Consider the following 25,341-nt stretch of genomic DNA (forward strand, 5'->3'; position numbering starts at 1 on the left):
GTTGGTTCTTATATGGTGCTTTTCTCTACCTGAAGGACTCTCAAAGTGGCTTACAAATCCCCTTCCCTTTCCTCTCCCCACAACAGACCCCCTGTGAAGTGAGTGAGGCTGAGAGAGCCCTGAGATTCCTGCTCGGTCAGAACAGCTTTATCAGTGCTGTGGGGAGCCCAAGGTCATCCAGCTGGCTGCATGTGGAGGAGGAGGGGCAGGGAATCAAACCCGGTTTGCCAGATTAGAAGTCTGCACTCCTAACCACTACACCAAGCTGGCTCAAGAAGACCTATGGATTATGTTCACTCTTTATGAATACTCCCCTGAATACCATCTTAAATTCTGACACCTTAAAAAAAATACCCCATCAAGACCAAACTAACATTTTAAAGAATTTTATTAAGAAAAAGCGAACCCACAGGGCTCATACACATCAATATAAAATACAATCATTTCCCATTTTATTTTTGCTTTATCTTTAAACTGCTTTACAGCAGTTGAGATTACACAAACCCCTGCATACTGAAATTATTGTGCAACAAAATACAGTGAAGGGGCAAATTCTTCCCTAGAAATCTAGGTAAGGGGGTAGGGTAGAGAAGAGCTTTGCTTTTCCAGTTACAAACATGTGCAAATTCTGGGGTTTTTTTTGGGGGGGGGGAGCTTTTCCAACATGATGCAACCCTTGCGGCTGCAATCTGAAAGGGAAGACTGGCATAATGGAGACGGGGAGGAATATTTAATCTTTGGCCCTCCTGCTCTTTTACCTCCCCTATCCCCCCCCTTCCCGAATAGCTATATCCACTTCCACCCTTCAAAAGGTATTTCATGCCTCTGAAGAAGCACTTGGGATTGTTTGGGAGATTTTTTTTTTTTGCAAACAACTTAAGGCCACTGTTTGTCTGCAAGGAACCCAGCAACAATCTGAGCAAAACGAGCAATTTGATTCTTTGCATCCCGACGCATGCCCGCGTATTGCCTGACGGCGGCGATACCAACAGCCAGCCCCAATTGGTATGTCCGTCCGTCACGGAAAAGCCCCTAGTGGTCATCCTTGCTCCAGCACTTCAAGACATGCGAGCTGCAGCCATGTGGTTGCTATTCAAGTACGGTAGGGAGTAAAGGTTATTCCGTTCCCTTCAGGTGCAATGATTCTTTGTAATATATATATATGCTTACAAAACAAAACAGCAATGGGAGACATCCCACCCCACCAGGGATTTGGGCTGTTTCCCCAAAAGCTGCTTACAAGCACGTGTGCAACCTGCGATGCAGTTTTCGGCTGAAGCTTTTTGCTTTCAAGTTCAGGAGGCCTAGTTTAAAAGCATGCTTTCCAAACGGGGACAAGCCGGACAGCGCTGACATTTCTAGCTCGTCACGCCGCGGAGCATCGGCAGATTCCCGACATTTTGCTACCGAGGAACAGAAGAGGAGGAGGAGGGCTTTCCGAACCGCTTCTCTGCAATCGTTCCTGCATGGTGCAGTTTTATCTACCCTAAGGGGTCCAGAGAGCTATCCTTTCCCCTCCTATACAAACGCAAAGGTTTCTGTTATTATGGTGGGGTGAGGGAAGAGAACAGAAAGCTACACACCCTGCTAGGGGTCTGGGGGAGATAAAAATCTCCTGCCCTTCAGTCCTGCCACAAGCTATTCTAGGTCCCTTTGTGCATACACACACACAAACTGTATTCTGCCAAGAGAAGACTGCCCTTCCCCTTATCCACCATGATAGCGGGTGCTGCTAGTTATCCCGTAAAATAAAAAAAACGTTCCTTTTCCATCCTGTGCAAAAACCACAATTTGCTGCAAATCTGGGGGGAGGGGGGGAATGCCTGCTCTTAGACGAGTCTCAAAGACGAGTCTCCCATTTTTAGCTGCAAATCTCCAAACTCTGCCTGGACAATCACTGGACCTCTTTGAACCTTTTCACCCATGGTATTCTTCACATTCCACCCTGGCTGGCGGACGCCATAACCAAACACGAGATGCCTGAGCCCCAAACAGACATTAATACAAAAAACAAAAGACAGGTATTTAAAAAATCCTAGGTATTTAGGATTTTGGCTGCTATTAGTGCAGCAGAGGCACAAGAATTTGACTGATTAATGGCAGATTGAAGCTCTGCGAGCCAAAGGTATACTCTCCCCTGCCTGTCCAGAAACTGACAGCCAAGGGAATAAATCCACCCTTCTCCGTCAGAAGAGGCCCAGAGAGTCTTACTTCTGTGCTCCGGTAAATTATGCCTCACCGTGAACACAATGGCCCCATCAACAGGAAACAAATCCATTCAAGGGGAAAGACAGTAGGGCAGAGTCCAGACTGCTTCACATTCCTCTCTGCCTATATAGTAGTGCAACTGATCTTTTAATTGCCCACTGGCTGCATTCTGAAATGATTGTGCAACCAGTACCGTGAAGGGGCCAAATTCTTCCCAAGAAATCTAGGTAAGGGGGAAGGTAGAGAAGAGCTTTACTTTTTCAAGTAGCCCAGGCCAGCCCCATCTCAGAACTCAGAAGCTAAGGAGGGTCAGCCCTGGGCAATACTAGGATGGAGATCACCAAAGAATTCCAGTGTCACTAGGCAGGAGAAAAGTTGGTTCTTATATGCTGCTTTTCTCTACCCGAAGGAGTCTCAAAGTGGCTTCCGATCACCTGGTTTGCAGATGCACTAGGCTTCCAATCCCCTTCCCTTTCCTCTCCCCACAACAGACACCCTGTGAGGTGGGTGAGACTGAGAGAGCCCTGAGATTCCTGCTCGGTCAGAACAGCTTTATCAGGGCTGTGGCTAGCCCAAGGTCACCCAGCTGGCTGCATGACAAACCTGACTCCAGGTTTGCGCTCCAAATTAACCGGGATAGCTCAAAAGAATTTAATCTATCTTAAATATATATAAGTCTGCACTTGCAGAAAGTACAGGTAGAGGCTGCCAAATCTTAGGAGAAACATAATTTTTTATCGCCAAGAAAGGGGAAGGGGAAGCAAAGACTCTGTGAATGTGTGTGCGCATCGGGTAAACACTCTCCCAACCTGAGCTTAATTATTATTTTTTTCTCACATGTTCGATGCAGCTTCAACTCATGCAATCACAGTGCAACCCTGGGCAGGATTAACTCTTGTCTTGTGGTTAGACGGCTACACTATCACTAACCAGCTGTTGCACTGGCAACTAAGATTTCTCAAACTTGTGCATGTGCTTGAATGTAACTTGCGTTAGAGTGTTTTTCTGTGCTGGATGAAGCTGTCCCAAATTCCCATATGCCTTCAGCAGCCGAGTCTCACCATGTTATAACTGAAGAGCAAAAAAGGATATTGCACCAAAATAAGACTTTGCTCCATTTTGAAAACAAAAGATGGCACATGCCCTGATGAACCAGACTGTCTTGGGGAGCCTTTACAGAGAACTCTCCCTGGCAAATTACGGCTCATCGAAGTATGTTCTCTCCACGCAAGCCCCAGTCTTCATGAGCAAACCTGCAGCCAAGCTGGATATATATATATATATATATACAGTTCTCCCTTTAGCATTTTTTCCATAGATTAATCTGAAGACCCAAATGGGGGCAAATCCAAGCCTGGAGAATTAGACTTCTTAGTTTCCAGTTCCATTTCTAAAGAGAGGTAGGCTTTTAAGACAGACCCACGGCTGGCAACAACGGGTCAATGTTCACACTCTTTCCAAGTGCTAAGCGCTCCGGCCAAATCCAACCAAGCAGTTCCTGGACTGGCACTTTGGGGGCAGTGGATCAAAACTCTGTCAAGTGCAGGGCAGAATATGTTGGGCCCCTGAAGATGCCTGCAAAGTAGTAGAAAAACTGATCCGATTCCCTTTTGGGGGGGGGGGGGGAAAGTGCACAGCACAGCTTCTACAAAAATCCAGCCTTTCACAGAAGTGGATTTATAGCCATGTGTATGTAGAAGGCTTGTGCCTTCATAATGCTATATGGAATCTCGACTGCTCCTCAAAATCAGTATGATACCAGATGGTCAAGGTTTGTGTGTGTGTCTTCTTTGAAAACAAACCAACCAACCAACCCAAAAGCTTATCTTTGATGTGGAATCAAGTCAGAAATTCAGAGGTCGCTCCTTAGCTTCTTTGGTGTCTTGTCTGCCTTCTTTCACCTAGCCCTCTGACCACAGGTGCTTCTTCTACCAACTAGTCTACAAGATTCTCTTTCGGCTGTTCTCTCCTGGAAAAGAGGCACAACATATTCTGACTTCAGGAGTTCAACGTCCTTGGTACCTGCCAGTTTCCAAGAATGAAAATGTAGTTTTAAAAAATAATTTCGAAACAGCTGCACAAGCAGAGGCAGTAGGAAAAACGAAGAAGAATTAAGACGGTCCCCTGAATTAAGGTGCCACTTTCCGCAAATTCTCATTAAATCATGAACGAAACGGGCTGACGGTCCTCTACTTCCACAGGATGTGGGTCCACCTGCAAAGAAGAGAGAGGAAAAAAAACAACAGCTTAATATCTCAGATATTGAAGTAACTGTGGTGCCAAAATAGATTTAGGTCTCTCCCTCTCTCATGTATATGGGGTGCAGTTCAGTTCAGATCTTTATTACCGTCATAGACCGGCAGAATCTATGGGTCTATGTGTGTGTGTATTTGGGCTGCCAGATTCCTCTGGGGGTGTGTGATTAGCAGGCGGGAGTCTCAGTTGACTTGCAGCCATGAATTCAAGAGATGGGAAAACAATGGCATTGCATGGGGGGGACATTCTGGTGTTTGGGCAAAAGCTCTATGGCCCTCCCACCTTTGCTTTCCTACGGCTGGCCAGCTCTGCAGGAACACAGCCGGGAGCATGGAGGACGAAGGGCTGGAGGGCTCCTGCAGGCTCCTTCCTGCCCTTCAACAATCATTTTCGAAACAGGCCTTACTACTAGTATATACGTGTGTGCTGCAAGAGGAAAACAAACAACTGAATTTACCTCTGAATATAGAGGCGGCGGCTGAAACCGAAACTCTTGTATGTAGGCAAACATTGGACAACACAGCGGCTCTTCACAGTCACTGGGCTGAGGATAAGCTGGGACGTGCCTGGAGAACTCTTCCTCCGAGACGACATCGGCGTAATTGGGTGGTGCTACACACGGGGGGTGGGGGAGAGAAGCACATCCAATGATGCTGCTGGATTGACTACTTTTATTTCTCTTTTCCCACCCACCGCCCAAGTTAGAACTACAGGATCTGTTCATTTTTAGATTTCAGTTCATAACATAAAAACAAGGGAATCTAAACCTTGATCCATTACACCAGGGGTAGTCAACCTGTGGTCCTCCAGATGTTCATGGACTACAATTCCCATGAGCCCCTGCCAGCAAATGCTGGCAGGGGCTCGTGGGAATTGTAGTCCATGAACATCTGGAGGACCACAGGTTGACTACCCCTGCATTACACGACGCCAAAATATACTACGTTGGGGTTTCCGTTCGCTTCCCGCCCGCCCAAAAAAGTTTCGATATAACATTCCTTCTCAAGGCTATCCACAATTTATAGTTAATTTATTTCTTGTCGGCCCTTCCCTGGAGGTTCAGGGCGGCTGACGACATAACCAATTAAAAAAAAGACGATCAAACATTTAAAAACCTAAAGCATTTAAAATCTTAGGTACATCATATATAGTCTCCTACTTTATTTACGCTATTCCTGCCCCTCCCTCTTTTCTCCCCTACGAGGACCCCAAGCGACTTGCTTAATTTTCTTCTCCTTGGTTTGGCTCAGGGAGTGCAATGACTGGCCCAAGCCCTCCAGGGAGCATGGTGGAGATTTCATCCTTGGTCTCCCAGATCTTAGCCTGATAATCTGAACAACGCACCAAGCTGGGCACACCTGCCCAAAGGGGATCCTCCCAATTCTCCCCAGTCTGAAACCTTGAGACCTCCTCAAGGTCTGAAAGAGCCCCGCTTTTCTTCTTCCTTTTGTTTTCTTTTCTTAAAACATAAACTTTGACCCTCAGATATCTATCAAATGAGCTTTGACTCACAAAAGCTGGTCATTCAGGAAAAATCTGTTGGTCTTTAAGGTGCTACCAGACAATAATTTTGTTCCAGTACGACACATGAACTTGACACTTAAAACTTTGGGGACAAGAATTAAAACTCAGGTACGGACCTTCTGGGTGTTCGGGCATGGTCAGCGCCAGCCAGCTCATGTCCATGCCAAACTGACTGGCAAGGCTGGAGTTTCGGCTGGAAAACGCCGTGCACGGAATTGTGCCAATCACCAGCGGCAGCTCAAGCATCAGTTTCTTAGCACCAGGAATATGAAGGTACACCTGTGGCAAGAGAGACGGGATTACTCAGGAGTCAGGATAGGAAGCACAAGGGAAGTGGAGAAAAGGGAAACATTTCATTCCATTAAGACCCCCCCCTTATTTGACCAATTAAGCCCCCTCCCTCAGATGCCCTTCCATGATTGATCTGATCTCCCCAGTGTTGCGTTATTGAAGAAGAAGGAGAAGGAGAAGAGGAAGAGGAAGAAGAAGAAGAAGAAGAGGAGGAGGAGGAGGATGTACTGGGAGAAATTATTTCTGATAGAACCAACGGCAAATCTGGGTTTGCCTTTGAATGACAAGTGTCACCTGTTGTTCAGCGATACAACTTCTTTACAAAGTATGGCAAATCAAATATAAACTTGTTCAGAGTGTAGATCAATGTCAAATTCCTGCATCTTATACTGGGGAAGGGGAAACAGCGTGGAGTTGCTTTGCAAGCAGTCCCAGGAAACCTGGGAAGTTTCGAAGTAGTTTTTTGAGAACTGCTGCAGTTAAGATTATTCCTCGCCGCACCCATTTGCAAAGTCCTCTAGGCCACTTCAGAAGCACCTGCCTACAACAGCCTTCTATTTCCTCCCACTAGCACCCTCTTGTTTCTGTACAATCACCTTCCTTTCTTTTCAACCACCCACATGGTTTATTCTTGATAATAAAAAATTAAAAAGTAGAAACGAAACATATATAACACTTTTAAGCTACCATTAAACACCCACAAAGCTACCAGTAAACATCAACACTACAATCTTGAAATTAATTTATCATCCTAGAGAGGGAAGCATTCTGTTTTTCAAATTTATCAGACGCCTGGCCACAGAGCAGACAGGTGAGTTTACGTAAACAAATACAGTCTGCTCATTCTTCTAGCCAATCCTTTCTTTGGGGCTATGTTCGTCTTTCAGTTCTGAGCAAAAATTAGCCTTGCACACGTTATGACATTAAGGACAAACGAACAACCATCTTTAGAAGGGAAATCTACATGATATAACAAAAACAACAACAAAACCTTAGGGCAGGATTTCTCAAGCAGGGTTTCGTGAAACCCTGGGGTTTCCTGACAGCCCTGGAAGGGGTTTCTGAATGGGTGGAAGTATCTTTTCAAAATTTGTTCAATATTTATTGGGTGATATGATCATATATGGTCACGCAGACCTCCGCCCTACCTCCCTAAAGGGGAAATTATAGGACTGGAGGGGGTGGGGAAGTGAGGGAGTCCCTATTCTGCATGATTGCACCCCTTCTGGGGTTTCTTGAAGCCTGAAGAATGTTTCAGGGGTTTCTCGATGATAAAAAAGTTGAGAAAGGCTGCCTCAGGGGATAACATTAAATCTTTTTTATACATCTTCTTGGTTATTAAAGGTCTGCAGCCCCCCAACCTCAGTTTGCATTATACCTGTTGTAATCATACTGTGCTGGGCACTCTATTTAGAACTCTAGCCAAACAAGTATTACTCAGAGTTAAAAGTGACTATGTATCTACACTTGGTTTCCAGAGCTAGGGGTGGCAACACTGGACAGAAGCAGATCCATCGGCGGCCAGGGGGTGTTCCTCCTTAAATTCAGTGGCACGATCTCCTGCTTTGAATGTTTCCCGGAACAGACCATGCCGCAAAAAAGGCAAGTTTATTTGATCATGCAAGTCAAGTCAGATTTTACTGCATGTAGCCATAGGCCATTGAAATATAAAATGAAAATTTAAAAGGATTTAAAACATTTCAAATCAGTAATAAAGGAAATAAGAAAATGTGCAATCTCAGATAAGAATTATTTAGCATCATAAGAATATTTCCAGATTACATACATTTCCACCTAAAAAGGTATAGGTATCCCCTGTGCAAGCACCGAGTCATATCTGACCCTTGGGGTGACGCCCTCTAGCGTTTTCATGGCAGACTCAATACAGGGTGGTTTGCCAGTGCCTTCCCCAGTCATTACTGTTTACCCCCCAGGAAGCAAGCTGGGTACTCATTTTACTGACCTCGGGAGGATGGAAGGCTGAGTCAACCTTGAGCCGGCTGCTGGGATCAAACTCCCAGCCTCATGGGCAGAGCTATCAGACTGCATGTCTGCTGCCTTACCACCCTGCGCCACAAGAGGCTCCTATATTTCCACCTATACAATAGCTATTCTAGGTATTTGTTCTCATGGCATTAGGTGCACAGCAATATATAATTTTCCCTAGTAAAGGTGAGCAGCCATACTCACAGCTAAGGAGTATTCAACTCTGATAATACAGCAGTCGAGGATGGACGGGCTGACCGGGGGGATCTTCAGTGTTTTCCCATTCCAGGTATCCGTGCTCCCGGAGGCCACGTGATTCCCCCGCACGTTGGCAACCATCTGACGGACAGTCTTTGTTTTGCCGCTCACCAAATAAGTCTGTGTTTGGAAAATGGCAGCCTTTGGAACAATCAAACGGGAGGAACAGTTTTCGATTTCGGCGTAGATGGGTATTGCTTCGCCTAGAAGGGGGGAGGGAGCCCCGGAACATCAAAATGATTAAATTAGACACACTGTATTGTATTTTGCTAGTATCTGAGACTGCATCCAATGCACCACTTAAAATATTTATTGCTTAACTTGGCTAGTTGGACCATGCGTCTGTTTGGCTGCTCCAGAGAACTTACGGGAATTCTTAGTGCCATATAAATTTATCACCCAGGCAATGAGTCAGCTGGAAACAGGCATGGAGGGAGCTGAGGTGGTGTGAGTGAGAAGGGACCTGTGTCCCAGGAGGTCACAAAGCCAAGTCTCATCTTGGAGGTCTGCAGCCCCCCAACCTCAGTCTGCAATATGGGAGACACAAATGCCAGCCGGGACTATTGTGTAAGGATTACAATGCAATGAAGTGAAGCTCTTGAACACCGAGAGAACTACTTAATTACTATAATGACAATGTTCAAACTGCCTCCACCCTTCTTTTTAATTCCAGGGCCCAGGAGCAGACCATATGATTTGGTCGGTAGCATCTTCTCTGCAGTTAAAGATTTCAGGGAGCTCGTGTTTCCTGGGCTCTTTCCATTTCGGGCTCTGGAGTATTGCAGAGTATTCAAAACATAGTTAGATGGTCTGACTCAGAGGAACCTAGCTTCACCCATTCAAGTCTGCAGTAGTGACAAGACAGTTTTAAAGCTAGCTCCCTACCTCTTCTGTAGGTGGGCTGTGAAATGGGGTGCGTTTCGGGGGGGGGGGGGAGAGAGAAGCTTTCCTGTACCCTGCTTTTTACTACTTAAAGGATTCTCAAAGTAGCTGACAACTGCCTTCCCTTCCTCTCCCCACAACAGACACCATGTGAGGCAGGTTAAGATAAGAGAGCTCTGAGAGAACTTTGAGAGAGCTCTGTGAGAACTGTTAATGGCCCAAGGTAAACCAGGTGGTTGCCTGTGGAGGAGTGGGGAATCCAGCTCTTAACTGCAACATTACTCTGGCTCTCCCACTATACCGAGCTGACTCTCCGAGCCTAGGGAGGATTTGTAGGAAAGGACCAATGGAAGCATTCTAGGCTCTTCTGGTACATTCTAGGCTCTTCTGGTTGCAGCAAGTTTGGTAATGAACCTAATGAAGTGAGAAGGACACACTTACCATTGCAGTATCCCTTCCTCTCGATTTTGGCACTCAGAGAGACCGGGCCAGAAGTGAAAAGCCAGCACCCGACCATCTTCTCCTGGCTCCGTATTACGGGGGTCTGCAAAAAAGGCACGCGTTGGAAACAAAAGTTCCATAACCGAACGAGCAGTTTTAAAATGTGCCAAGTAGTAGCAAGCCGCTGACGACAGACGTATCAAAAACAGGCACCGGTTAGCCTTGACCCGCAGTGCACACCGTTTCACCAAACTTGTGTAAAATATTTATACGCAACAGCTACACCTCCGAAACGGCAGCAGCCCTCCAGCAAAGAAAATTACAGCGAGAGATTGCTGAGCTGGAGTCCATTCAAAAGTGCTGAACAATGCCCACCCCGCTCTGAATAGGGAAGCACAATGCTTATCTCGCTACAGATGCTGATGTTCTGCCTTTCCTGTTTTTTAATGTGCATCGTACCTTTGCATCCTCAGTTCCTTCTTTACAACACCCCTCCCATCTTCTGACTAGCATATAAAGACGCAGAGATCTCTATGCCTATCCACATCTGAAAAAGAGAGCTCCGACTCTTTAAAGCTCATTCCCTGAAAATCGTGTTGGTCTCTGTCCTCTCACATACTGACATGGCTACCCTCCGAAACCACCTTCAGAATGGCTACAGTCAACAAGCCCTGCTAGACAGGCTGACAAAGGTCTATTTAGTCCAGCATCTTTCCCCCACCAGATACCACAAGCGTCTTGCAGTCCCCCCACCTGCCGCTTGAATTCAGAGGTCGCTCACCCCCAAACACCGAGGGCCCACTTTGTCATTATCACATTTCCCCTTTATAAATACACCTCATTAATACACTGTTCAAGCCATCGCTACATCCTATGCCAGGGACTTACGTAAGTTAATTACATGTTATGTGAAGACACTTTAATTTGCCTGCCCGTCATCCTCCTGTGTTCCATTATTTTGGGAGAGGAAGCAGTTCTGTCTATCCACTTCCGCAAGCCATGCATTGTTTTACAGGCGCGTCCTGTCCCTCCTTAGTTGTCTTTAAGCAGAAAGGCTCAGAGGGTTGGGAACTTTGGAAGGGTAGCTGTGTTTGTCTCTTGTAGTCCAGTGGCATGCTTGATCCAGGACTTCCTTGGTTGTCTGCCATCCAACCATTAAGCAGGGCCAACTCTGGTTACCTTTCAAGATCTGATGAGATTAGCTTTCCCCAAATATTTTCCCCCTGCAACATTTAGCCTGATCAAGTTCTTTGCAGTACAGCGTTTTCAATGATTAGGTGTCCAATGTTTTAACGTATGCACGCATGATGTCAGTAAATTAAAACGGAAGGGAATTGGAGGCGGGTCCTCCAATTCAGATATTAATGCACTTAATATCTGAAAACAGCACACAGAAATGAAAAGACACATTAACAGCTGCCAGCGTGTAAAACACCGGCTGGGAGCCATTCGTAGCTCTCTCTATATATTGTTTTATAGCTAACTGCTACCAGGTCAGGGGGCACAGGGGTCTTGTGACCTACACATGCAGTTAATCTGGTCAAAGTACATTCTTTCCAGCTTCCATGACTGCCTATCAGAGCAATCCTGTTCCAAATTTTTGGCAGGAACAGCTGTGCTGGCCAGGGGTGCGTATCAGTAGTATGGAGAGGGGGTGGGGGTGGGGAAAGGGCACCAGTCAGCACGTGCAATTCAGCAACCGAAGGCTATTTATAGAGAATGCTTAGGAGGGAGTTTACAGCCATGGAGAAGTCAGAAAAGCCACAGACCGGACTATCAAACAGGCTTAGGGCTGGGGGGGGGGGGAGAATGGAAGAAGCAGGAGCTGCCCTTACCAGTAAAGCTGGTGAATTGACATCAACGTGGTTGATAACCTGGAACTCCCTCTTGACCGACTGACTGGGGGCCACAGGCCTTTCCAGGGTTGCTGTCACGCAGTACTGAATGCGGCCGTATTTCCCCGCGAAAGAGGTTGCCAGGGGCCTAGGCACAAGTCAAAGGGAAAAAAATGCCCGTTTACAAGCTCGGCACATTTCTCAAGAGGCAAGATGCAGAACCACGCAGCCACCTCCTCACCACCTTTCTAACCCGAGGGGAAACGAAGACTGGCCTGACGCTTTCTGAGGGGGTCCGGTCACGACGGACAAGGCCTGTGACACGTTCTATGCGCTCCAGGTCCGCGAATGGTTTGTGCAGAGCACAGGTTGGCCTCCTCTGTGGCTCAGGTGTCGTTACAACAGTTGGGCAATTGTGAAGAAATGCATTTGGGACAAAGACTGGGTAGGAACTTCCATTGCCCAGGGAGTGCAGGTGCTCTCCTTCACTATTATTATTATTATTATTATTATTATTATTATTATTATTATTATTATTATTATTATTATTATTATTATTATTATTATTATTATCATCATCATTATTATCATTATTATCATTATTATCATTATCATTATTATTAGAGCCTCTTGTGGCGCAGAGTGGTAAGGCAGCCGTCTGACAGCTTTGCCCATAAGGCTGGGAGTTCAATCCCAGCAGCCGGCTCAAGGTTGACTCAGCCTTCCATCCTTCCGAGGTCGGTAAAATGAGTACCCAGCTTGCTGGGTGGTAAACGGTAATGACTGGGGAAGGCACTGGCAAACCACCCCGTATTGAGTCTGCCAAGAAAACGCTAGAGGGCGTCACCCCAAGGGTCAGACATGACTCGGTGCTTGTACAGGGGATACCTTTACCTTTTACCTTTTTATCATTATTATTATTTTGGTTACCCCGCTGCTCCCAAGCAGGCTCGTGACGGGTTACAGGTGTCCAGATAAAACTCCCATTAAAAAACCCATTAAAATGGACCAGAAATACTGATACAGAAACTGACAACCCAGAAACATGGCGGAACCCCCCTCCCCTCCCCAATTCCTACTCCTAGCCAGTTTGGTGTAGTGGTTAGGAGTGCGGACTTCTAATCTGGCATGCCGGGTTCGATTCTGCGCTCCCCCACATGCAGCTAGCTGGGTGACCTTGGGCTCGCCACGGCACTGATAAAACTGTTCTGACCGATCAGTGATATCAGGGCTCTCTCAGCCTCACCCACCCCACAGGGTGTCTGTCGTGGGGAGAGGAAAGGGAAGGCGACTGTAAGCCGCTTTGAGCCTCCTTCGGGTAGAGAAAAGCGGCATCTAAGAACCAACTCTTCTTCTTCTTCTTCTACTACCTCCAGAGGGAGGAGAGACAGTAGACCCAAAAGTTGTAGCTAGACACCAGGGGGGGCCATCAATCTTCCCTCCACTGCCCCAGCCTCAACTGTAGACCTGGCGGAAGAGCTCCGTTTTGCGGGCCCTGCGGAACGCTGGAAGGTGTTCCTGCCCTGTGACGCAGGTGGCCACGTTTCCCTTCCACCGAGCCCTCCGTGCGAAACTAAAACCGAGTTCAGAGTTCAGAAAAGCTATAAACGGTGATGTCTAAATCAGTTCACGCCCATATCTTGTATTTGAATATATATCTGAAGATGTAATTGGGCTAGTGGCTCATGCGCACCCATCTTCCTCTCTTATCAGGTAGAACATCTCGCTGCTGGTATGGGGGAGGAGGGGGAGAAGGCTGCAGCTGGCAGAAAGAAGGCACCTTTTCGGTAAGGTTCCCCACCATGGGGCTGCTGGGCTCCATTGTGTAGTTCTTCCCCCCCCCCCCCCCTCCAAGATGTGAAGAACAGGAGCCCTGCTTACAGTCAATAAGAGCCAGGATAAGAGGACTCCTACATTTGAAATCTTTTCTCCCAGAATCACATACCTTTTCAAACTCTGAATACAAAGTGAAATATCAGATACGAGTCAGAATTTGGATTTGGGGACGACGACGACTAAATATAATCCATTCTGGTCGTATCTGTTCAATTTTTTAAGGAACGCTTGCCATCAAATTCTTTAAAAACTTTTAAAGAATAAATAAGGAAGATTTGGTTGCATTATTGCTCAGGAGGTCAGTTTCGTAGAAGGAACAAGATTGTTGTTTGCATAGCCTGCTTTATCTTGTTTCTACTACATTGTTTCCCAACTTTTGCGATTGTATTGCCTTGTTTATTGCATCTCTTATGCTGCTTCCATTGCATTGTTCTTAGATCTTGTAATCAGCCCTGAGCCGCAGTGAGAAAGCAGAATATATAAAGCATACATAAATAAAACACACGCAATTAAAACCAGTATCCCAAATCGTATGGACTTCACTTACTGCTGCGGGAGTTGAAAGCTGAAAGGGAATTCATGTTTTCCGGCTTCTAACAGGATTAAGTCCTCCTCACCTGCGGGAGAAAGAAAAGGGTGTTTTATTTATTTATTATTATTTGACCTTCTATTCTGCCCTATCTCTGCGAACTCTGGACGGATTGCAACGTAGGCAAAATTATATTGACTGAACCCATATCACAGCAGTGGCGAAAGAAGAGACAGAAACTGATAGTACTTATCACTTGTGGGCTCACACACAGACCGTTTATGCACTGGGAACTTCACTGCCCCAGCTCCTGTCCCAGGAGCACAGACTGGGGGCGGATGAGGTGCACCAGGCCAAATGCTCCCCCATGTGTGCGCAGAAAGAGGTGGGGCAACCTGCCACGACTAGAACTCCAGCCTGCAGCCCAGCATGAAACCTCCAGTGCATAAATGGTCACAGGCAGCAATCTATGCCCAACGGCTGCCAGTATATTAAAGGCCTGAAGACAGAATATTGTTCTACGAGGGGGCTGGAAGAGGTTTGAGATTCACGGATGCCACGAGAACGGAAATCTGTATACCCAAAGTCCTTGTTGTCCCAAGCAGATATTTGAAAAAAAAGATACAATTCTCTTGCAAGCTTGCTTTCCTGAGGTCAAAGGGATAGGCCAGCCTTTCTCAACTCTTTTGCCATTGGGAAACCCGTGAAACACTCTTCAGGCTTTGAGAAACCCCGGAAGTGGTGCGATCGTGCATGATAGGGTGGGGTGGAATACCTGTGTGCACCCTCACCTGAGGCCCCTCCCCTCCATGCCCACTGTTGGCCATGGGGGATGTGGGTTGACATGATCATATAGGGTCATATCACCCAATAAATGTGTAACAAATTTTAAAAATATATTAAACATTAACTCCCTCCCGTTTGGGAAACCCTTCCAGCGATAGGCTCACACTATAAGGAGGGAGTCCTTCTCCAAAACACCTTAAAGTATGATCCCCCGCCCATCATACTTCTCCACTCTGGAAAAAAAACCCCAAAACCTCAATCTGACACTGCAGTTAATGAACAGATTAATCTGACAGCCCCACAACAGAGTAGGTAAGAAAGGACAGCCATAAAAAAAAAAGGTTAAGGATAAGATATATAGGAAGTAGGCATAAGAACTGGTGCCTCAAATTACTGCCTATTGTTCTCGATTGGAACTGGCATTGCCACATCCCTTCTCCACCTACTTCCCACTTCCATAAATACAAGGAGAGTCCGAGTGTGACCTGATTCATTCCTGCCCCAGCTATTTGCTGTGCGCATATAGCATCATGGCTTGCATTGGTCCAACGTGCAACTCTATACATTCCAGGCTTGGCACAGGGGGGCATAACCCTATGGTCAATTCACATGTCATGGAAAGTGCCTTCAAGTTGCAGTACTAACCAGGTTCAGCCCTGATCAGCTTCTGAGATCTGACGTGTTTGGCATTTCCTGTTTGCTGTTTTCCCAGATGCAGGGCTTCTACCAAAGCAAAACCCGCCTTTGCTCATGGGGCATTGAAGACTTGCCAAAAAGCAAGCTGGTCGAGTCTTGGGGCTTCTTCCTGAAGGACAGGCACCATTATTCCAGCCCTTTGAGGAAAGCTTGTAGGATGAAGGTAGCATTCTGCTTCAATGGCCCATGAGCAAAGGCGGGTTTTTGCTTTTGGAGGAAGTATTGCATCGGGGGAAACCGCAGCAATTTCAAGGCAGTGGTGTCGCACCGACGTATCTCCCATACATTCAAACCCGTGCCGAAATATGTTTTCCTCTGTTCCCAGACCCCCAGCCGTAATGGAACTCGCAAAGTTAAGAGTTCAAATCCCACTGCTAATTAGTGCCTTGTTGTCAAACTCCAAAGCGAAGCCCTTTGCACCCTATAATTAATATGTTTACAGATCTGCGAGCTGTAATGAAAATGAACGGAAGTGAGACCTTGATTGTCATGCTCTGAACGCTACGCGGGTCCATTTTCCTTGAGCTGCAACAGGAGCAAGGCCTGCTTGTTTCAGGGTGCCCCATATGGACACGATCCCCAGCACTGCAGAATATGGTCCAGATTTCATTGGAGGAGTGAGGGGCGGGAGGCAGCCAGACCACCTCTGCACCTCATGTAAGCGAACACTAGCAGGGGCTCATGGGAATTGTAGCGCATGAACATCTGGAGGACCACAGGTTGACTACACCTGCTCTATACCTCTCTGGCCCTCAACTGAAGCACCAAAGAGATTAAAAGCATTACAGAAATGACAAAACAGAAGTTGTACGAAGGTAGCCATGTATGGAAAGATGCAAAGCTGACCGGGAAGCAGAGCCAGAGAAAAGATTTGGCGATGCCATCTGGAGTCATTTCAGGTGTTACTGACTCTGGGTTTTATAACTGGCACAATAAAGATTTTAGGACACTCAGTCAGATTGAAGTTGATGTCACACGCGCTCATCTGGGTTGACTGCTGTTGCTTGAAGTGCAGCTGCCAGGAAGTATTTTTTAAATTCAAGTGCCAATTCAGGGTTGCTATGGAGTGGCGAACAATGGCAAACCCCTTCAGAATGTCTCTTGCCCTGAAAATATTATGGGGTTGCCATAAAGTGGCTGCAACTTAGCGCTTCACACATCCGCATCCGCGCCTATGTGGTATTTTCTCTTCTTGGTTGCATTCCTAAAACAGGCATGGGCATTAACGTGTGGCCACCAATTCAAACGTGCCCCTACAAAGCCTACCAGGCACTTGACCAACACACATTTCCTCTCTGAAAGCAAGATTGAAGCCCCTGGGAAGCCACTGTCCTAGGCTAAGTACTGCAACTTGGAGGGTTGCAGAGAGAACACTTTATCACTGAGCCATGGAGTTGTCTTTTCCAGAGTCAGACATGGTCTACTCAAGACTGACAGCAACTCTCCGGCATCAAAAGCAGATGTCTTTTAGCTCACCTACAACCTGATCTTTGAAAGTGAAGATGCGGGGTCTGAACCTGGGAACTCGTGCATACAAAGCAGATGGTCTACCACTGAAGAAGAGAAGAAGAAAAAGAGTTGATTCTTATATGCTGCTTTTCTCTACCAGAAGGAGTCTCAAAGCGGCCATCCTGGGAACTTGGGAAGACCTGCATGCAAAGCAGATGGACCCTCCCTAAATAAAGCTGCCAGAGTCAGAACTTTGGCCTAGCAAGGTGAGCGTTTCCTCAGACTGGTAGTTGTTCTCCAAGATCTCACACTTCCACAAGAGAAGCAGTGGCCTATTTTGGTCAGTCTACTCAGGTTGACAGCACCTCTCAGGGAGATGTCCCTCACATTACCCACTCTCTGGTCCTTTTAATGGGGCAATCCATGGATGGTACCTGAGACCTTCTGTAAGCAAAGCAGTGATCTCCTGTGGTCAGTAGTGTCCTCTCAGGTTTGCAGTGGGTCTCAGGCTAAGGTCCTTCACCCACTCTCTGCTCCTTTTAACTCAAGACACAGTGGAACCTGGAAACTTTGCAAGCAGAGCAGTGGCCTATTGTGGTCAGTTTCAACTCCAGACTGGCATCAGCTTTCCAGGGTCTCAAAAGGAGGTCCTCCACATCACCCACTCTCTGGTCCTTTTAGAAGAGACTGCAGGGATGGAACCAGGGACCTTCTAATTGAGAAACAGTGACCCACTATGTAGTCAGTTTTGTCAACTCAGGTTGACAGCAGCTCTGAAGCTGAGGTCCTGCTCCCTCCCCGGTAAAACGGGGATGCCGCGGATGGACCCACGTATCTTCTGCATGCCATGCAGTAGCCTATTGTTTCCAGTATCGCCAACTGAGGCTGGCAGCAGTTCCAAGGCTGAGGTCCCCCTCTCGCATACACACACCCATCCCTTAAACAGGGGATGCCAGGGAGTGACCCTGGAACCTTCTGCATATCAAGCAACAGCCTACTGTTTCCAGTATCACCAACTGAGGCTGGCAGCAGCTCCAAGGCTGAGGTCCTGTCCAACCCCACTCCCCAAGCCCTTTAAATGGGGGGTGCCGGGGACTGACCCTGGGACCTTCTGCATGCCTGTTGTATCCAGTGTCACCCTCTCAGGCTGGCAGCAGCTCAGAGGCCGAGGTCCTCCCCACGCCCAACCCCGGCCCTTTAATCGGGGGATGCCAAGCAGCTCAGAGGCCGAGGTCCTCCCCACCCCCAACCCCGGCCCTTTAATCAGGGGATGCCAAGGACTGACTCTGGGACCTTCTGCATGCCTGTTGTTTCCAGTGTCACCCTCTCAGGCTGGCAGCAGCTCAGAGGCCGAGGTCCTCCCCACCCCCAACCCTTTAATCGGGGGATGCCAAGGACTGACTCTGGGACCTTTTGCATGCCAAGCAGCAGCCTGTTGTTTCCAGTATCGCCAACTCAGGCTGGCAGCAACTCCAAGGCTGAGGTCCTCCCCACCCCCAAGGCTCTTTAATGGGGGGATGCTAGGGATTGACCCTGGGACCTTCCGCATGCCAAGCAATGGCCTATTGCTTCCAGTATCGCCAACTGAGGCTGGCAGCAGCCAAGAGGCTGAGGTCCTCCCCACCCCGAACCCTGGCCCTTTAATGGGGGGACGCCAGGGACTGGCCCTGGGACCTCCTGCATGCCAGGCAGCGGCCTGTCGTCTCCAGCGTCGCCCACTCGGGCTGGCAGCGGCCCCTCCCCCCTCCCCCCCCCGCTCACCGGCCGGGCGCAGGAGGTCCTGGCGGAGGTCGAGGTAGGGCACTAGGGCCCGGGGGCGCGCGGCGTCGGGGGGCGCGTCGCTGCAGGCGGCCCAGGCGCGTCCTGAGGCGCGGAGGCGGAGGGCGCGGAGCGGGGCGGGCGCGGGCAGCTGCAGGCCCACCCGGCCGGACACCGTCTCCCCCGCGCCGAAAGCGCCGCCCGGAGGCTCCGCCAGCGCCACCGACAGCCCCGCGGGCGCCGCTCCCGCCATCGCGCCTCGCCCGCACCCTCCCGCCGGACCCTGGCCGGCCGCGACGCCGCGGAGGGACCGCCCACTGCCCCGCCCACCGCGCCGCTCCCACGCCGCCCATTGGCCCGACGCACGGCGGACGGCGGCGTGATCGCGGCGCCCAGGCCAATCGCGGCGGCGCGGGCGGCGCGTGGACAGGGCCGCGATTGGGCGCGCCGAGGCCGCTCCGGAGGCGGCGGCCAATCGGGGCCCAGGGGCGCCCATGTGCGCGCGGAGAGGGACTCTCCAGCGCCTTCATTGAGGGGTTTCGGCACTTTGGTGGCGTTTTTTGCAGCGCGGCAGTGCCCGACCCAAGTTTGGATTACGAGTTTCCTGTTTAAAATGCTCCGTTTCAAATGCGGTTGCTATTACGTTGCGATGCGTCATGTCAGTTTCAGTGGAATGAATGAATGAATGAATGGTTTGCACATTTCTTAGGATACAATTCCCTGTAAAAGTCACGTCATTATTTACAGTTAAAACACAATTCTATGATTAGTTTCTTTTTATTATTATTATTATTATTATTATTATTATTATTATTATTATTATTATTATTATTATTATTATTATTATTATTATTATTATTATTATTATTATTATTATTATTATTAAACTTTTATACTGCCGTTCCCTTAGGCTCAAGATTAACATTTAAGATAAAAATAAAACCCATAGTTAAAACCATTAAAACCAAATCCTTTTAAACAGAGTGTTTAAATTAAGGTGACCAGATTGTCCCACTTTTGGAGGGACATCTGGGGGCACCTGGCAAATTGTGCTTATGTTGCAAGTAAAAATATATATATTGCAATACTAATTTTACATTCTATGCGTTCTATTAAAATTTTTGTTGCTCCATATAGACCAAATTTTAATCAAGACCCCCCCCCCCCCCCCGGTCAATGGTGTCCCGCTTTACCAATGTTAAAATCTGGCCACCTTAGTTTAAATAAATACAGTATTGAAACAATGGAACTTGAAATTTGTCTTTTCTTTGTGTGTGGGGAGGAGACATTCAAAGCTGCAGCACACAGTTTCTGGCTGGTGGGGTCAGGCAGGAAGACCAGGGGTTCTGATGTTACTGGTGCTTCTAGCCTCAACCTTCAGGAACAGGATTTAAAGGGGTGAGGGGTGGGGTTTACAATACATTTTAGAACCTTTGTGAAACTTCTTAATTAGCTCTTTTGTGCGTTCTCTTCCATTTTTAAACTCTATTGTTTTTATCTTGTAATATTGTTAATGGGTTTTCATTGGACCTCCTTGATATAGCAAGCAAAGGAACTGTGGGCAACCAATTCTCTTAAACTCTGTTGTTTCTAGATCATACATCGATGCTAGGTCCTTTCATTTCCTTTGGGCTGGGCATCCTTAGCAGATGTTGTGCTGATGTTCTTAATGTTCTTTGGAGGTTCCAAGTGAAAAGACGGTCCGGTAGATATGCCGGTCCCAGACTGTTCAGAGCTTTGAAGGTGAACACCGAAACCTTGAATCTGACCCAGTCCCCAGTCTGGAGCCAATGCATCTGAGAGAGCTCTGGTATCATGCATGCCCTCCCCTGAGTCCCTATCGGTTGCTGCATTTTGAACTGGCTGGAGTTTCCGGAGCAGTCTCCAGGGAAGCCCAGCATAGAGAGAGTTGCAGAAGACTGATCTAAAGGGGACCATCTCATGGATAACCCTGGCTAGAGAGAGGGTGCAAAAAGATATATTTATTCATTTGAGAAACACAAATGAAATTAAATAGGTATTATATAAAAGACTATAAAATCCAACATAGTGACCCTGCCAAATAATTAGTTCTAGTGGAAACAGCCTGACCCCTCCCTAGAAGCTAAAATGATGAGGCTGTCGTACTGACTTGACAACAAATAACACACACACAAGACAGTAATAATGGGCTTCAGTAGGAGTAAAAACCGGGAACAAGTTACTCTAGTATTTCTTTGGCCTGATTCGGCACTTTGCACCTAAGCCCTGCCCCAGATCTCTGAGCCATCTTTCGTTGGTAGCAGCTGAGTCAGGAGGCAGGGACATTGGTACCTCCTCCAGTTTTGCTGTGTTTTATTTTTGAGCCACCACCACGAACGTAAGTGGTCACCCTAGATCTGTGGCATGGATCGGCCTGACTTTGTTGTTGAGGTTCTCTAATACCCTTAGCTGCTTCTATGAAGTCCTAGCGGTCCAACGAAGTCACAAAAAAGAAGAGAAAAGGGCCGACACCTGCCATATAATAAATGAAAGATCTGGAAAAAAAATTGTCCTTCTCTTTATCGTGTGTATCAACCAGGTCAAGACGTCAAAACGAGTCTCCGGATTAAAACAGTGCTCGTCTTCAGTCTTCAGCAGTGGCGTTGCCTAGTATACAAATACAATCCATGAATATACAATCTATATTTTTCATTGATCACAATGATATTGACAAAACCAAGGCTTGTGATCTTCATCTTGGTCTGTGCCTCTGCTGTTTAAGGTAAGACTGTGGACAACCCGTCACTCCCCAATATTTTTCAAGTCTGGGTATACTGAACCTGAAGAATACCAGTATTTCCCAATATTCCCAGCACCAGTATGGCATTCAGTTTTGGTAAATATTCAGGAAGCCTGACATTTTTTGGGGGGTGGGGGGCTTCCATGATACTCTACAGGGGCCATTATAGTCAATCGTCCCCACAGGATATAACGGAGAATTGATCCAGGGGTATCTGGGGGGCTGTTTGAGACAGAGGTCACAAATTTGCAGCATAGCTGCTGGTGAGTCTCTTCAACCCACTTTCTAAAAGATTGTACTGGGGGGGGGGTTCCTGTCTATGGGCTGCAAAGAATGTTTTCAATAAAGAGGGAAAAGGCTCACAATCCCTTTAAATGCCTTCTAAAAGCCACAACGTCAGCTTGAAGTGAATTCCAAGGGCATTTAAAGGGCTCACAGTCCCTTTAAATGTCTTCTTCAAGATGAGAGTTCACCCAGAAGGCAATTGTCGGGCTTGGCCATTTTGGATAGCCGAAATTTATCCCCATCTATATCTGGCTGAAAAAACTAGCAAGGTTTTTCAGATTGGAGGGGAGGGGGAGCTTGGACTAGTCTTGATTGAGCCTTGATTTAGACATAAATCCCATTGGAATGGAAAGGACTTCCCTATGAATAAATATGGTTAATGTTGTGCTATCGAAATGGTTAATATCCAACAGGGAATAAGATTTGCATCCAAAGGCTTCTGTGCTTTAAAGCAAAGCTATTGAATTCAGCAACCCATGGGCGACAATGATTTGGCCCAGCGATAGCAACTTTTGAAGTGTGTATGGAAAAAAAACCTCAAACCAAACAATACAAGAGCCGTTTAGATGCTTGGAAAATGAAACTGTGGCCAAAATGGCATTCATTTGTCATTTCCCCCCTCATGTTTAAGAAAAAAACGCACAGCATTGCAGGGGGAAAAATAATTGCATATGCAAAGCGACGGAAACAGATGCTTTGAAAGCAAGTTAAACTTTTGCAGCATTAAAAAAAGTGCTGGAAGAATTTTGGCTCCACTTTCAATTTCATGAGGTTAGAATCTATACAATGGAACAGAGAGTTGAAGAAGAAAACAGTTCACTGGTATGGTATGTGATATGACATCATTTCCAGGGAAAACCCAGCCATGATGTCACGTCACTCTATATGGCAGGCTTTCTTGATGGTCTTGGAAAAACTTCCCTTGTGACTGAGAGTTAATTTGATTTATATTTTTAAAATGTGTCATCGGGTGTTTCAGGGGTTTTTCAGCAGTAAGAAAGTTTTTTAAAGGCTCACCCCATGTCTCTAATGCCATTTCGTCATTAATTTTATCCTGCCAAAATGAAATCATTGAATCATAGAATCATAGAATCATAGAGTTGGAAGGGGCCATACAGGCCATCTAGTCCAACCCCCTGCTCAACGCAGGATCAGCCGTAACCATCCTAAAGCAAATAAATGGTTATGGGCCCAAATATTTTACCCGAGGGTATTAAATTTGGACGAATGACTTCCAGTCACGGAAACGGGAGCTTTCTTGTGGTACAATCTACCTTTTTTTTTGTGGCACTGACGATTTCTGGCCAGAGAACCTTGTTACAAATGAAGCACCAGATATTCCCACTTCCACCCTGCTCTGAAAGCCGAGTCACTGGGTTGTCACCCGTTCTGTTTCACTGCTCCCGTGGCGCTGAGCGATTATCCGAAAGGCCAGTTGAGCGTTTGTCCGAGAAACAAGGTGACATTTGAATGTTGCAGGCTGTGGAAGTATGGGTACAGAGTGGCTTTTCCACAAATGAGGCAAACACGCTGTACTCGGAGGGCCTGATCTGCCCATCGACAACACTCAGATATCAGCGATTATGTTGCTAAGTGGTACGCGGTACCTAGAATCTTTCGAAAAGCAAATATTGACCGAGTGGCTGGGGAATTTAATTGGGCCCCTTTTAATCTCAGCTGGTGTTTATTCTCATGGCTCGTGACAGAAGCCGTGCCAATTTTAGAATTTAAAAAAAAACACCCCAAAACAACCACTCTGCCATCACCCCAATGTTAATAGAAGGTTAAGAGTCTGGGTGACTGAATGCAACAATATGGAGAACCCTGATGAATCAGACCAGAGATTTGTCTAGCCGTCCCTGATGTGGCTCCTGTGTGTTAAAGGGCCATAAAGTATCAGCCAAGTTATTGTGACCCAGCAAGGGCCCTTCAAAGCGAGAAACTGAAGTGGTTTACCAATTCCTTCCTTTGCAATTCCCCTTTTGTTGGTGGTCTCCCATCCAAGAACCAGCCCTGCTTAACTTTAAGATGTAGCTATAGCATGCCGTCTTCCCTCCATGTTGTACCCTAGCATTGGTATTTTGAAGTTTCCTGGCTCTGCTTGGGAAGGTTTCCTTTAGTAGCTACCTTGGCTAGTAGCCATTGGTGGATCTAGTGTTCATGAATCCGTCTTGCCCAGGGATATCAAACATCCAGCCTAAGGGCTGGAACCGGCCCAAACAAGGCTCTTATCTGGCCTGCGAGCAACTGGTCATGACAGAAGCTGTGCATTTTGTCCCTGTATACCAGGGGTAGTCAAACTGCGGCCCTCCAGATGTCCATGGACTACAATTCCCATGAGCCCCTGCCAGAGTTCACTTAGATGGGAGGCCCCCCCAAGGGTTGCTACTCAGAATCAGGGAATGGCAAACCACCTCTGTTTGTCTCTTGCCTTGAATCCCCCACTTGGGGTTGCTATAAGTTCAGCTGAGACTTAGTAGCACCTTCTTCCATCTTTGGGACCTCAGGCTGAAAGAGATCTTTGAAGGTTAACACCAGAACCTTGAACCAGCTAAGATCCTTTTACTGAAGATGCTCAGGACTGAACCCAGGACTTACGGCAGACAAAGCCTACAATCTTCCACTTTCCCCCCTCCCCTCTGCCCCCCATAAAAATGATGGGCATTTTGCTAATTGTTAATAACTGCAGTGAAATTAGATGGCTCTTTTCCCTCAAGGTGACCTTTCCCTGTAAACACAGCTCCTATGCGCTCACCATCTTACCACGATATCCAATCTTTTAAATTTCCTGAATGAGATTAGCTTTTTCCAAATAATTTCACCTTTTGAACATTTGAAAGTCTATATTTCAATCGTGGCCCAATGAAAATGGGAGGAAAACACACACACACACACACAAGGCACATAGAACATTTTGTTCCAATATCTCCGTACAGATTGAGTTACGGGAATCTGCGAATTCCCTTAGGCCTGTCTGATAAAACACACCATTTAGTCTTTTTCCTGGGATGGTGTTCGGCAAACTTTACGACGGAGCGAAACAGCTGGGAGAATGGGTTCACAAAAAGGTGAAGGTAATATAGACATGAAAAACAAGAGGATAATGATTTTAAAAGGGATAATAGTTGTAATAACACCATTAACCTCTTGCTTCAAATTATTGAGTGTGTAGTCTTTTAAGAAAACTAATCAAAGCGTTGTGACAAATAGCCGTGGAGCAAGAGAAGCCAATATTCAATTTTTCACCCCTTTTAAGGTACTTTTTTTTCTCTCTCCCCCAATCAAAAGCTGGCAAAGAGATGGGGCTATCAAATCAGTATGTTAAGAAGAAGACCCTTGACTCACTTTCAGAACTCCTTCCCCTTCTCTCTTTTCCAGCGGGGGAAAGGAATCAAATTTATTCTGGTCTCTGACCAAGATGCTCGGCAAATGCATTGAGAGCTGTTTTTGTGAGAACCAGTTTTTGCAAAGGAAGTGAAAGATTTGGTCCTGAAAGAGAGGCGGTCTTTCAAACGGGGGGAATAAAAAACGATAATTCAAAGCGGTTTTTGTGTTTTCAA

General features: G+C 46.9%; 1 protein-coding gene across 1 annotated transcript; it reads right to left on the reverse strand.

Annotated features, from left to right (window-relative positions):
• Positions 1 to 370: 370 nt before the first annotated feature.
• Positions 371 to 19,036, reverse strand: ARRDC4 (arrestin domain containing 4). The gene is made up of 8 exons (XM_077317423.1): positions 18,739 to 19,036; positions 14,065 to 14,134; positions 11,682 to 11,829; positions 9,847 to 9,949; positions 8,470 to 8,726; positions 6,105 to 6,267; positions 4,922 to 5,076; positions 371 to 4,422 (listed from the first exon to the last, which is right to left on the reverse strand). Exons 1-8 carry the CDS (start codon positions 18,986 to 18,988, stop codon positions 4,366 to 4,368), a joined length of 1,203 nt encoding a protein of 400 aa, XP_077173538.1. The 5' UTR covers positions 18,989 to 19,036; the 3' UTR covers positions 371 to 4,365.
• Positions 19,037 to 25,341: the final 6,305 nt, after the last annotated feature.

Source organism: Paroedura picta, chromosome 18, assembly GCF_049243985.1.
Source record: "Paroedura picta isolate Pp20150507F chromosome 18, Ppicta_v3.0, whole genome shotgun sequence".
Classification (NCBI taxonomy): Eukaryota; Metazoa; Chordata; class Lepidosauria; order Squamata; family Gekkonidae; genus Paroedura; species Paroedura picta.